The sequence below is a fragment of the Vombatus ursinus genome, unplaced genomic scaffold (genome assembly GCF_900497805.2).
Source record: "Vombatus ursinus unplaced genomic scaffold, bare-nosed wombat genome assembly UNPS02014816.1, whole genome shotgun sequence".
Lineage (NCBI taxonomy): Eukaryota > Metazoa > Chordata > Mammalia > Diprotodontia > Vombatidae > Vombatus > Vombatus ursinus.
The window spans coordinates 7,544,450-7,558,003 of record NW_020954594.1 but is presented as its reverse complement, the minus strand read 5'-3'; the positions used below and the strand labels follow the sequence as shown (position 1 = coordinate 7,558,003).

The window sequence follows — 13,554 nt, the reverse complement described above, 5'->3', positions numbered from 1 at the left end:
AAAGAAAGAAAGAAAGAAAGAAAGAAAGAAAGAAAGAAAGAAAGAAAAATAAATAAATATTAGAGGTGAAAGCAATATCCAAGCAGAACTTGTAATCGTCTATACTAGGGTTTAACTTTGTGCCACGGACCCTCTGGCAAGTCTGAGGAAGCCTATAGACCCCTTTTTAGAATAACATTTAAATACATAAAAATAGTATTTATAGGGTTTCAAAGGAAATTAATTATATCAAAAGTTACCAAAATGTATATTTTTTAAAAATTTATGGACCCCAAGCTAAGAACACTTGATCTAGAGACCATGTGCCTAGCCCAGAAAGCATATGTCAGATGTTCAAGTCCATGAATGAATCACACATGTAACCCCAGACTCCAAGAGGCCAAGGTCTCAAGAGGTCTATTCCCCACATCCAGCACTAAAACCAGGTCAGAGCCAGTAAGGTTTGCTTATTGTACAAATCAATCCAGGCTAATAGGTAAATTTAACCTGTATGTCCATGTTACAAGAGGATTAGTCCAAGGAACCAGAGATGTTTAGTTTGGAGAAGAGAAGTCTATGAGGGCAAATAACAGCAGTCTTCAAAGGACATCATAGAAAGGACATCATAGAAAGAGGAATGAGACTTGCTTTGTTTGGCACCAGAGGCAAAACTAGACCCAGTAGGATACAGGTTGCATAGAAGGTTCAGGCTCCATGTCAGGAAAAACGTCAATATTAGAGATGTTCAAAAGTGTCTTGTGCTGTCTTGGAAGGTAGTGAGATCCCCATTGCTGGAGTTCTTTAGGTGGAAGCTGAATGACTGCTTCTTGGGTGTGTTTTAGTAAGAGTTCTCGTTCAGCCAGAGGTTGTACTAGATGTCCCCAGAGATCCTTTCCAGCTGAAATTTTGTGATTATAAGTTCCCCTAGTGGGCAGAGCCTTCCATAGAATGTTGGAAAGAGATAAAGGGTCCTGTCAGTAAGGGGCTCCCTGACTAATATAGGAAAAAGGACACAGCAAGAAAATAGGGGGAAGCTAGGTGGCACAATGGAGAGAGTGCTGGGCCTACAGTTCAAATCTGGCCTTAGACACTTCCTAGCCATGTTACCCTGGGCAAGTCACTTACCCCTGTTTGCCTTAATCCGCTGGAGAAGGACGTGGCAAACTACTCCAGTATCTTTGCCAAGAAAATTCCAAATGGGGTCACAAAGTGTTGGACATGACTGAAAAATGACTGACCAACAACAACACTAATGAGAAAATGACTGTGAGGGGCAGCTAGGTGGTGCAGTGGATAGAGCGACAGCTCTGGAGTCAGAAGGACCGGAGTTCAAAACCTGCCTCAGACACATGATACTCACTAGCTATGTGACCCTGGCAAGTCACTTAACCCCAATTGCCTCACCCCCCCCCAAAAAAAAACATAAAAGAGAAAGTAACTGTGAATTAATTTAGTATGAATTCTGTATGAAGTAGCATGATACAGTAGGGGAAAAAATAAAGGGGCCTGTGTCAAAAACCCAGCTTTGACTCTTCCTAGATATCACTGGGCAAATCACTTAAGTCTTCTGGGCCTCAGTTTCCTCATCTGTAAAATTAAGAAGTTAGACTAAATCATAGGTTCTTCCCATTTTTGGTGTCATGGACTCTCAGATTTAAATGCATAAAATGAACTGCATAGGATTACAAAGGAAATCAATTTTAAAATAGCTCCCAAAATGTATTTTTGAAAGAAATGTTTAAGTTCTCACACCCCAGGTTAAGAACCCTTGAATTAGATGGTTTCTAAAGCATACAGTGCCTATCATCATTTTCTCTTCCTGCAGAGAATCATTTCAAAGGAATCTTTTATTAGTTACACTCTGTCAACAGGCAATCAGCTTCACGAAACTTACATGAAAACTAGGCTTATTGTGAGAGAAATGAACATGTGTGTGGGAGTCAAAGCGTTCACAATCCATACAGAAGTCTGCGTTTTTATAACAGCCGGACAAAGGAAGGAGGAGGTACCAGAAATCTCCACCTAAAGGGGCTTGGCATGGAAGGGGGAAAGGTGCAGAAAAGGTGGGAAAAGGACAAAACTCCTCCTGGAGGGGAGGAACAAGGCCATGGCAAAAGTGGCATTCTTTTCCCTTGGTCACTGCTAGACCATGAGGATAGGATGGTCTGCACATCTACAAGGGTCCCAGCGGCACAAGTGGCTTCTCAGCCTAGTGCAGACTGACTGGCACCTATCTTGACAGCCAAGGACAGACAGACAGTCTAGCCTGGGATGCAAGCAACAATTTATGTCAGCTCCAGAGGAAGGGGAGGGGCTTCATCCTTGACACATTCAGGGCCTTCTGCATACCCTGGGTCCAGTGTTTCTGGAAAATATGGCAACTCAAAAAAAGACAAGTTGAGGGGACCCTTTAGCATTCCTTAACAACTCACAAGCTAAAAAACTCCAGAAAGACCTGGAGTTACCACCTTGTCCACACACTTGCTCCCAGGCCTTCTCAGGAAGTCGTCTTTGTGGTCCATTCTTCAGAAATCTCTAGGGAAAAAAGACTCAGTCATTTCCCTTGTCATATATTCCAGTGAGGAAGTTATTGCTAATGCCAAACCTACATTTTCTCTAAGGTGTCTCCAGTTGTTGTCTAATCATTTTCAGTCATATCCATCTCTTCATTGAGAGAAATAATTATTAATAACCAATATCTTGGAGACATTCAGAGCCCCCCTCCCTTCCAAAGTCCTGACTTTAAGTTCAATTTTTTTGAAGACATTATTGATAATTAGATTGCATTTAATCTCTGGATCTTGGTCAGAATCCACCTAACCTTACTAGGAATTTAATCTAAGGCAGAGAAGCCCATTGTGTTCTACTCAAGCTTGGATGAAGACAGATCCTTTTGTCTAAATAGCCCAAGGCTATGGTGGTCTGAGTAGAGAGAATTTCTCTGTCCGAAGGTGACATGATGTCACTAGCGGCACCTCATTACTTCCAAGGGTATATAAACTGTCGGCCTGCCACCATGGTTGTCTTTGGTCTCAGAGAGATGACCAAATGACCATCCTTTTACCTGCTGGCCTTATTAACAAAATGATTAAATTACCCAGAAACTATGTTTCTCAAACCTTTTTAAATGACACATCATGACCTCATTTGGGGTTTTCTTGGCAAAGATGCTGGAGTGGTTTGCCATTTCCTTCTCCAGTTCATTTTACAGATGAGGAAACTGAGGCAAACAGGGTTAAGTGACTTGCCCAGGGTCCCACAGCTAGGAAGTGTCTGAGGCCCCATTTTAACTCATGAATATGAGTCTTCCTGACTCCAGGTCCAGTGCTCTATCCACTGCACCATGTAGCTGCCCTAATGTGTCCCCAGTGCAAATAGAAAACAGCAGCCCATTTATACCACAGGAGATAGCCTGGCGTAATATAAAGGACACTGGATTGAGAGTTGGAAGCCCTTTGATTGAATCCCAGTACTACCACTTAATTTCTCTGTGATGTTAGCCAACTCATATTCCTCTGCTCTGAGAATTCTCTCATCTCTTAGTGAGGGTGCTGGACTAAAGAATGTCTAAAATTCCTTCTAACTCTAAAATACCATAACCCTCAGAGGACGAAGCAGCAGAGGTGTGTGTACCATAGGAAGACAACATCCCTTGAGTGGTCATAGGCCTGCTCTCCTGTTTCACCATGGACCCACCATCTCCTTGTCTGTAAAATACTAGTTTGCATCTCTGTCTTTCTAACCCAAAGGTGCTGCTGCTTCTGGGGAGACTCTCTGGACCACATCAGTGCCTAGGTTGCCTGCCCCTTCCTCTCCCAATGAGACACAGCTGCCTAGTCCCAAAAATGTCCTGTTTAAAGCCGTCATTTTCCACCATATCCTCCACTGGGAACCAGGCCAGAATCAGACCCATAACATCTCCTATGAAGTGCAGTACATGAGGTAAGACATGTGTGGGTTGAAAGTGGGAGTAATGAGATCATCTGGGTCCCTATTCCATCCCCTCTTGTCATAGCATCCCCAAACAGACACATAGGACACATACTTATTAAGTGAGACTAGGCATATAGAATAGGCAGTGTCACAGAGTAGAAAGAGCTCTGGACTGGAAGTGATTCCTGGGTTTAAATTCTGCTTCTGCTGTTTACTAGTCAGATGACTTTCGTCAGGCCAAGTGATTGCTCTGTGCCTCAGTTTCCCTATCATGAAGATGGGGATAATATTACTTGCTTTAACCCCCAGAGTTGGTGTGAGGAAAGAATTTTGTAGAGAAGCAACATGGCACAGGGATCAGGGTGCTCTACATTCAGTCAAAGGACCTGGGTTCTAAATACTGGTACTGACCCTTAATAGCTGTGTGACCTCAGTCAAGTCACTTAACCACTTTAAGCCTCAGTTTCCTGAACTGCAAAATGGGAGGGGGGAGGAAAGGCATTTATTAAGCATGCTTTATAAATATTATCTCATTTGATCTTCGCAACAACCCTGGGAGATAGGTGCTGCTATTATCTTCATTTTGCAGCTGTGGAAACTAAGACAGAGGTTTAGTGACTTACCCAGGGTTACACAACTAGTGAGTATCTGAGGCTGGATTTGAATTGAGGTCTTCCTGACTCCATGTCCTGTATTTTATCCACTGGTTGGACCAATTGGCCTCTAAGGACCCTTCCAACTCTAACCTTGTGAGCCTATGACGGATCTTAAAGTAGTCCTAGAAATGCTGTCCATGGTACCATTTGAAGAGTAGCTCTGGGATCCACCAGTTGCCCAGGACTGTGGCTGTGCTGGAGGATCCTTGAGATAGGCTCCCTGCCACCAAGGCCTTTATGGCATCATTGAAGAGTCAAATCAAAAACCCATGGAACAGTGTGAGGCAAGCACGTGCTAAATGGCTGACACTGATTACACAATAGACATTCAGGTAATGATTATGAGGACTGACATTGATAGAGGTCCTTAAGTTCTACAAAGCCCAGTGCTTGGCACATAGTAGGAGTTTAATAAATATTTGTTTATTGATGGATCAGTCAGTTGATTATGTCATTAGAATCTGGAAGCAACCCTATGAAGATTCAGAGAGAGATGAGTGTGAGATACAGTAATCATTAGATTGTAAGTTCCTTGAGGGCAGGGAGAGAATGTTTTTTGCTTCTTTTTGTATCTCCAGTGCTTAGCACAGTGCCTGACACATAATGGGTGGTTAATAAATGTTTACTGAATTGAATTGAATTGGACAAGTAGGACTTGGCTGGCTGACCAGCCCCTCCAGGAGAGACAGTATAGATGGGGAACCCCAGACTGAAGGAAGGTGTCTAGGAGTGGGGGGGCGGAGACAAGTCTTGGGGGAATCCCGTTGTTGGGAGGAGGCCCAGTTGAGGGAAATCTCTCTCCTCACAGGGAGGAACCAGACTGAGGGACTGTCGTAGTGTGGGGGAGGAGAAGTGGGGCTTGGGAGTCAGAGAGACTGGGAGAGAAACCACAGAGGGAGATCCCATAGAGGATGAACCAGTACTAATGGAGAACCCTCCAAGAGAGAAAGAAAAAGAGAAAGGGGATAGTACTCAGATTGAGGAGGACACATAACCCATACTAGGTTTCTCCTCTGGCCAGCATCACACAGTCCAAAACCCATGCTTCCTCTTGAGAAACCTTTAATATTTCCTCACCAGGTACGGGGAATCCTGGAATCCTGTCCCCAACTGCAACAGGACCCCACATCTCTCCTGTGATCTGACCCTGCCAACCCTAGACCTTGATGAAAAGAGCTACTATGCCCGTGTAAGGGCTATTGATGGTCACCAGATGTCTAACTGGACCAGAACGGATACTCGACTCTCTAAAGATGATGGTACTTTTCTTACCCTTGGCCTAAATACATTCCAACCAGGAGCCCAAATTTAGAGCTCTTCTCTATTCTATGGCCTCAAAACTTTCCCAAACCCTAACCAAGAAGAACAGTGGGGTGGAAGGGTCTTAGCTGTCTTTCAGAGAAAACTCATCAAAATCATGCAAAAAATAATTCAAGGTTTGAGAGAGGAATGGGGGCTAGTTATTCCAGAAAAGAAAGGGTTAGAGGGACTCCATGAACTTGTAAGGACCTTTCTAGCCTAATGATGCTGTGATTTGCCTCTTGATTCCAGTAATTCTTAGGATAGACCAGCTGAAGCTACAGTTGAGTGGCAACACTATCCTGGGGAAAATCCTGCCTGCCAGGCCCCCAGGGGCCACTGGAAATATTTCTTATGAAAGCCTCTTCAAACACTACCGGGAATATGATCTTTCCATCACCAAAGGGTCAGAAAATCATAAGGTAAGGGGAACCCAAAGAATGGAGGTAGGGGTGCTATTCCTGAGGCGTGGCTATAGCCTATGAGCATTTAACACTGTCTTAAAAAATTCATTGTGGGACAAAACACCAGCAAGAGTAACAAATAGATCATTTGTCCAGTGGCCTGGAGTGGGGGGTGGGGAGCTGGTCCCTGCCCATCAGTGCTTTTTTATTTGTGGCTTGGGGCAGAGGGGAAGGTTAGGGTCATTGCAGAAAGGGATCAGTAGTGACCAGAACCCACGGGCACTAAAGGCCTGGCCTTCTGGAGGGGTCAAATCTGATTCTAGTGCCATCTTTCCTCTCATCATCCCAACACTACAGATTTAGAGCAGGAAGAGATCCTGGAGGTCATCTGATCCAGTTTCTTTACAGAAACTAAGTGTCTGCCCAGTGTCCCAGAAAAGTAGTACCAGAAATTGAACTCAGGTGCTGTAACACCTTCACTCATCTGCCTCACTACTCCATAGATCCTAAAGTTACAGTCATTATAGAAGCATGGCTTTATTGATTAGTTGGAAACCAGACTAGAACAAAAGATTGTCCCCAATCCCGTAGCTAACCAGTGTTTCTTTTAGCCCATCCAGATTACCAGAAAGATAAAACATGAAGAATTTAACATCTCAGTCACAGAAGGAGAGCTGGTCTGCATCAGCGTGAAACCTGTCATCAGGTCCCAGACTAACAAGGGACTGTGGTCAGAGATGAAGTGCGTCACTGTAACTCAGCCATGTAAGTGAAGGTCAGGTCTCAAACTTACGAGGGTAGGGAACATGCTGGGGAAGGACTCCAGCCATACTCGAGTGGGAATAGGAGAGCTAGGGTTCTCCCCTCTCCAGTCTATCTTCCACCTAGGTCACAAGGTTATATCAGAAACAGGAGTCTGACATGTCAATCCCCTGTTCAATAAATTCCCTATTCCCTTTCAGCTCAAATGCAAATTCCTCTATTTAGCATTTAAGCCCCAGTTCATTTACAGATGAGGAAACTGAGGCAAACGGGGTTAAGTGACTTGCCCAGGGTCACACAGCTAAGGAAGTATCTGAGGACCCATTTAAACTCAGGTCTTCCTGACTCCAGGCCCAACACTCTATCCACTGCACCACCTAGCTGTCCTAAAATGTCCTTAGTGCAAATAGAAAATAGTAGCCCATTTATACCACAGGAGATAACCTCCTGTAGTGTAAAGGACACTGGACTGGAAGTTGGAAAACCTCAGATTTAACCTCAGTACTGCCACTTAATTTCTCTGTGACTTTAACCAACTCACTTTCCCTGCTCTGAGCATTCCCTTCCCTGACCCAGAGCTGTTTTCGGGTTCGTTGCCCGTGATTCCCTTTTACATACTTTCACGTGCAGCCAGACAGGCCTTCTTACTTTTCTTGCAAGGTTCTGTTCTATCTCCCATCTCAGGTTTCCTTTCCACAGGCTCTATTCCATGCCCAAAATACACTCCCACCTGCCCCCCAATCCAGATTTTCCTTCAAAGATCAGCTCAAATGCTACCACCTGCATAAGGCTTCTAAGTGGCAGAGTAGATAGAGTACCAGGCCTGGAGTCAGGAAGACACATCTTCCTGAGTTTCGATCTGGCCTCAGCTGTGTAACCCTGGGCAAGTCACTTAACCCTGTTTGCCTCAGTTTCCTCATCTGTAAAATAAGCTGGAAAAGAAAATGGAAAACCACTCCAGCATCTTTGCCAAGAAAACCCCAAATGAGGTCATCATATATCATTTAAAAAGGTGTCTTTGCCAAGAAAACCCCAAATGGGGTCACCAAGAGTCGAACATTACTAAACAACAAAAACACATAAGGCTTTTCTCTAGCTTTTCAATTCCTCCTGCCTGCTCTGCCCCCCTCCCCCCCCCGGCAAAAAGTTACCTGATACCTGTTTTGCACATATTTAGATGTCTTCATGTTATTTCCCTCAGTAGACTGGAAACTCCCTGAGAGCAGGCACTCTTTCATTTTTGGCTTTGTATCTATCCCCAGCACCTTGCACAATGCCTGGCTGAATGTTAATCAGTGCTCATAGATTGATATCATGTAGGCTCAAAGAAACAAAACTGGTCTTTTTTTTTTTAATTCATCATCTATTTCCACTGTGTCCTCTACTAAGCCCTATTTTTCCTTGCTGTCCTTCCCTCCATAGAGTTGCGCTGTCTCTTTTATTAGGACTATGATAAAGCCCCACTAAGGTGGCATCAACTAACCAACCAACAGACCACTATGTATTATGTCTCCTTACTATGTGCCAGGCACTCTGGCATAGGGAGGTGCTATCTGGGAAACAGGCTATCCCTTTCCTGCAATATACTTACAGTCTATTGGGAGGACAAGACATAGCCACAAGAGGAGATAAATCACAATGCAAGTTAAGTGTCTAAGGAGCAATGTGGTGCAGATACATAGGACAATAATAATAACTAGAATGTACATGGTGCTTTAAGGTTCACAAAACACTTTACAAATAGTATCTCATTTTTATCCTCAGCCACCCTGGGAAATAAGTACTATTAATATTCCCATTTTACAGTTGAGGAAACTGAGGCAGGCTGAGATTAAGTGACTTGCCCAGAAACAGACAGCTAGTAAGCATTTGAGGCTGGATTTGAACTTATAGCTTCCTGACTCCAGGTCTAGCACTCTGTCTCCTGTGCCACTGTTCGTACTCTGAAGGAGTCGCCGACAGAGTCATCAGGACTCATTTCCCCTTAAATTAAGCATTGGGAAGTCAGGGGATGTGGAGAGAAGAGCACAAAAAAATTAGGAGACATGGTTCTCCAAGCACAGACCAATTATAATAATGCAGCTTTTGTGCTTAAAGTACTATAAGAAAGCAGAGTAATAGAGTGATCAAATCTGGTTGGATTAAGCAGGAAAGACTTCCTGGAAAAGATGAGTTTAGAGGCAAGAGGTGGGCCATAGCAAACAGAGACATATCTGGAAAAAGAAGGTACTATGACATAGCATCAGTACTGTGTGACGGTTGCCCCACAAAGCCCCAAAGTGCCAGTAGTTTCTGTGAAGTCTCCCTAGCCTTCCAAGAGAATTAACCTGTCTGGGCCTTGCTTTAGATCTCACAGTGACTACCATCAGTGCCTTCTTTGCCTCCCTTCTGACAGTCTGCCTAACTGTTGGCTACCTGAGTATTCGATGCTACATAAGAAAACCCAAGAAGCCACCTGAAGTCCTGGTAAGTGAGATTCTACTGCTGATGTTTTGGCCCCCAGTGAGGACAACTACACTGGCCTCCTTCTCCTGGCCATTCCAGAGCTGCCAACAAACTTGGGAGAATTCAAGGTTACTTAAGCTATCTCGTCTCTAGACTTCCAAGAGAGTTAGAAAACAGGAATCTTAAGAGATGAGTCTTTTTGTTTCAACGGAAGGCGAGGGTTGAAGTGGTTGGGAAATGAGGAAGAGCCATGAGGAAGAGAGAGGGCTTACTAAATACCATTACAAATTTCATCATATCCCAAAGTACTAAGAAGATGCTGAGATTATACTTCGAATTGCATTTTTATTAAAGTTCAGCTTTTGAGAGATAAGCAACATCTGTGAGCATGAGGAACTCTGGCCCTTTTCTGTGCCTTGGTTAACATCAGAGAATGGCTTACCTGGTTTCCTGTGACTGGCTGACTTTGGGGTTGGGTTTTTTTGGGGGGGGGTGTTCATTTTTGTCCTGGCCTAGAATGTCAATGGTTTGGGACTCTTCGTCCCTCTGTTCCGCAATTTATTGTCTTAGAGAATTGCCTAAGATACTGAGAATTGCCCAAGGTTATACCTAGTTCATATTAGAGACGCCACTTGAACCCAAGTTTTCCTTACTTCAAGGCCAGCTCTTGATCAATCTTGCCAAGTATTTATAAAATGCCTACCATGTGCCAGGCACTGGGGATACCATTACAAAGAATGAAATAATCCCTATTGCCTAGTAGATCCCATTCTCCACTAAGATTTGTTGCCTCCCAAGAGTCCTTGAATGCCTAAAAAGTCATTGAGGGGAAATGATACTTACTATGAAGCAAGCAGGCTGGGAGGGGGATTCCATAGACTCAGAAATAGGAGGGACTTCAAGAGATGATATGGGGTTGTCAAGGAGAAAGTCACGTCTTTACTCTGGCCAGGAGATGAAAGGGAGAGATTGAAAATTATTTAAGGAGAAAAACTACTTTCTTCTCGACAAGGGAACCAAGAGGAAGGAAATGAGATGATGACCCTGGTGTGTGTGTGCCCCAGACTGCTAGAGCTTCTTCCCCTGAGTGAGGGTGAATTGAATTCCCCACAATAGCACTCAGTGGTAGAGGCTAGTGAACGCCAGAGGGGCGGCATGTTATCGGAGGCAAGGGGAAGGGACTACATTCAAATCTCAGCTTTTCCACTAAGGTTCCTGCCAGGTCTGACATTCTAGGTAGACATGTTCAAAACACTCTTAGAAGATTAGAAAAGTTCTTTTCTGGGTCTAATGTAATTGCCTTTTGTTATAGTGTAGTCCCATTTCTTCTTTCTAACACCTTTCTAACACCTTTCATTTCTTCTTTCTAACACCTTTCTAACTGAAAGGACCCTTAGAGATCAGCTAGTCCCACCTCCTCATTTTTCAGAAGAGGAAACAGAGACCTAGAGAAACTAAGTGATTTGTCAAGGTTTCACAGCCATGAAGTTTCAGGATTAGAATACCAGCCTGGGTTTTCTGACTCCAGATCCCTGGTTCTTTCTTCTACGTTGGTTAGAAAAATGAAAAATGGGCTGAGGTTGCTCTTCAGTAAGCCAAATCCAGTCCGCTTTTAGATACAACTTATGCAAAGATTAGGTGTCTTGTAGATCAGCTGGAAGAAAACTTTTCCTTCTTGTTTGATTTCTTCCTAACCCTTTACTGCCCTATTCTTCCCTAGGCCTCCCTTGCCAAACAAAAATCCTCTGGCATCCTGAGCAAAGAGAACTTCAAAGTGAAGCAAGATACCATCCACCCCCTTGATGAGGCGAGCTTCCCCAAGGTATCCCTAGAGCTAAAGAACTCAGAGCTCCATAGTAGCACAGACAGTGGCTTCAGCAGCACCAAACAGTCACTGCAGAGCGAGGATCCTCAGTTCCTCCTCCCTGTACTGGACCCCACAACAGGTGGGCCCCAGGGAGGCAGTGGCCCTCAGCAGCCAAAGAGCAGCTTGGGCACCAGCAGCTCCAGCAGCACCAGCAGCTCCAGCAGCTCCAGCAGCACCAGCAGCACCAGCACAGACAGTGGCATTTATCTGCACACCCTGAGCCCACAGTCAGGACAGGAATGGAGGCAGCAGCCAGGGAGTGGTGACCAGGACCGAGAAGACAGTGGCATTGGCCTACCCCAGAGCTCCACAGCAACTCCACTGGGCTCCTCTGAGGGCCTCCAGCACAAGAGGGTCTCCACAGCTCTGGAAGGTAAGAGCTCCACTCCCAAGCTGCCTGAGGAAGAGGCTGCAGCCATTGTGGTCTTCCAAGGCTACCTTCAGCAGTCCAGATGCACAGACAACCCGGAAGGGGCCTCTAGCCTAGGGGAGGACTGTTGCCCCGAAGGCAGCCCAGGATACAAATGCAGGACCGAGAGGGATGTGGAGTCAGGCTGGCCCCCACTGCCCCAGACTAAGGGCTATCTAAAGCAGAGCTTACCAGGCCAGAGCCTTGGGGTCCCAGGGGCTTCGCGTGGGCAGTGGACGGAGCCAACAGAGGAGTGGAGCCTCCTGAGTTTGGTCAACACTGATGAACTGACAACATGTGAATGGAGCAACACACCTGACCTCCCTCTTCTGCTCCTCCCCACAGCTCCCATCCCCCCAGGGATTTTGAATACAGATCCTCTAACCTTGCCTTTGATCTCCACTTTACATACCAGTGAGTGATTTGAGTTGCTCCTGAGTAATAGGAGAGTTTCACTCAACCCCCAACACTGTAGTTGAAGTTGTACCAGAATGGAGGGGGCCCAAGGGCACCGTGCTGGGGGCAGTAGACAAACAGTAATATAAGCTCACTCTTCCGCACAATCAGAAACTACCTCATCTGCCTTAGAGACTCCTGGTCCATGATAAGCCCTGACACGTGGAGATGCTCGGGTGGGCACGGTCTGGGAGGGTGAGGAGAGTACAACAACGTGTTAACTGACATGTCAGGCCCAATTGTCAGAGCCAGGGATCTTGGGGACCTAGCAAGGATTGAGGGGAGCAGAGCAAGAATGGCTCCTTGTCCCACCAAAACCCCCTTTAAAAATGGCTGCTTCATTGTGTAAAGCAAAGGGTTCGGGAAGCTCTGTAGTGCGGTGCCTTTGCCTAAGTCGCCTCTGATTTGGGCCTGAGGGGAAGGAAGAAGAAGGAGTATGGACAGGGCTGCACTGGGGGGATGGCTTTAGAGAAGAGTTTCTGTCCTCAGAGGTTTAGCTTGGGGATAGAGAGGGACAGTTTCCACTGGGACAGAGAGGGTAGAAGCTAGCCTTTGATCTCAGGGACAGTCAGTGCTCATGACTGGGAGGAAAATCCCAGTGGGGCTTGGGGAAGAGGAGAAGTGACCAAAAGGAAAAGCCAGCATAAAAGGTCTCTCTCCAAGGGGATTTTTTTACCTGATCCTTTCAAACCGTTACAGCTCAGAGCAATGAGACAATCAACTTGAATCCTACTTATTATGTCTGTTGACTAGCCTGAGACCTAACTTCTATCGGCCTCAAATTTTCTCATCTGTAAAATAGGAACAATAATGCCTGTAGTACTTACCTCACAAGGTTGATGTGGGTTCGAAATGAGATAATGTATGCAATGTCTTTTGCAAATTTTAAAGTATTTTGTAAATATCAGCTATTATTATTGTTATTAATATTAATAAGTATTTATGGAGTTCTCATTCCAACTCAATCTGAACATTTATTAAGCACTTACCATGTAGAGAGGGCACTGTGTTCTGTACTAGGGAACGATAAAGTTCAGGTAAGATGTGGTCTCTACTCTCATTGATTTTACACTCTAGTAAATAGAGAAGACATGTATTCAGGGTATCCTGAAAGTATAAGTGCAGTTTAGTAAGATTTTGGCACCCTCTGCTTAACTGAGTAATGTGGAAAAATTGAGTTTCTCATTAGAAGGAAGCAATAGGTTCAACAGGTAGAGATCCCAGTTATAATATTTATCAGATCTGTGACCACAAGCAAGCCCCTTCACCTTTGTAAAATGGATAATCACATTCACACTGCCAATTTTATGAGATTCTCATGAGGAAAGTGCGTCGTAAACCTGG

At 44.9% G+C, this 13,554-nt stretch overlaps 1 protein-coding gene across 2 annotated transcripts in view; it reads left to right on the top strand.

Moving 5' to 3' along the window:
- The window catches only part of IL10RA (interleukin 10 receptor subunit alpha), a 16,210-nt gene extending 3,144 nt beyond the window's left edge, over window positions 1-13,066 (top strand). The window contains exons 2-7 of one of the 2 annotated variants that reach the window (XM_027835581.1): window positions 3,729-3,921; window positions 5,649-5,827; window positions 6,120-6,289; window positions 6,883-7,036; window positions 9,429-9,499; window positions 11,199-13,066. In XM_027835581.1, the coding sequence (XP_027691382.1) occupies window positions 3,729-3,921; window positions 5,649-5,827; window positions 6,120-6,289; window positions 6,883-7,036; window positions 9,429-9,499; window positions 11,199-12,176 (1,745 nt within the window). In that variant the 3' untranslated portion in view covers window positions 12,177-13,066. Of the gene's footprint in view, window positions 1-3,728; window positions 3,922-5,648; window positions 5,828-6,119; window positions 6,290-6,882; window positions 7,037-9,380; window positions 9,500-11,198 lie in introns of both variants that reach the window. The other variant, XM_027835580.1, reaches the window with a different exon arrangement.
- Window positions 13,067-13,554: the final 488 nt, after the last annotated feature.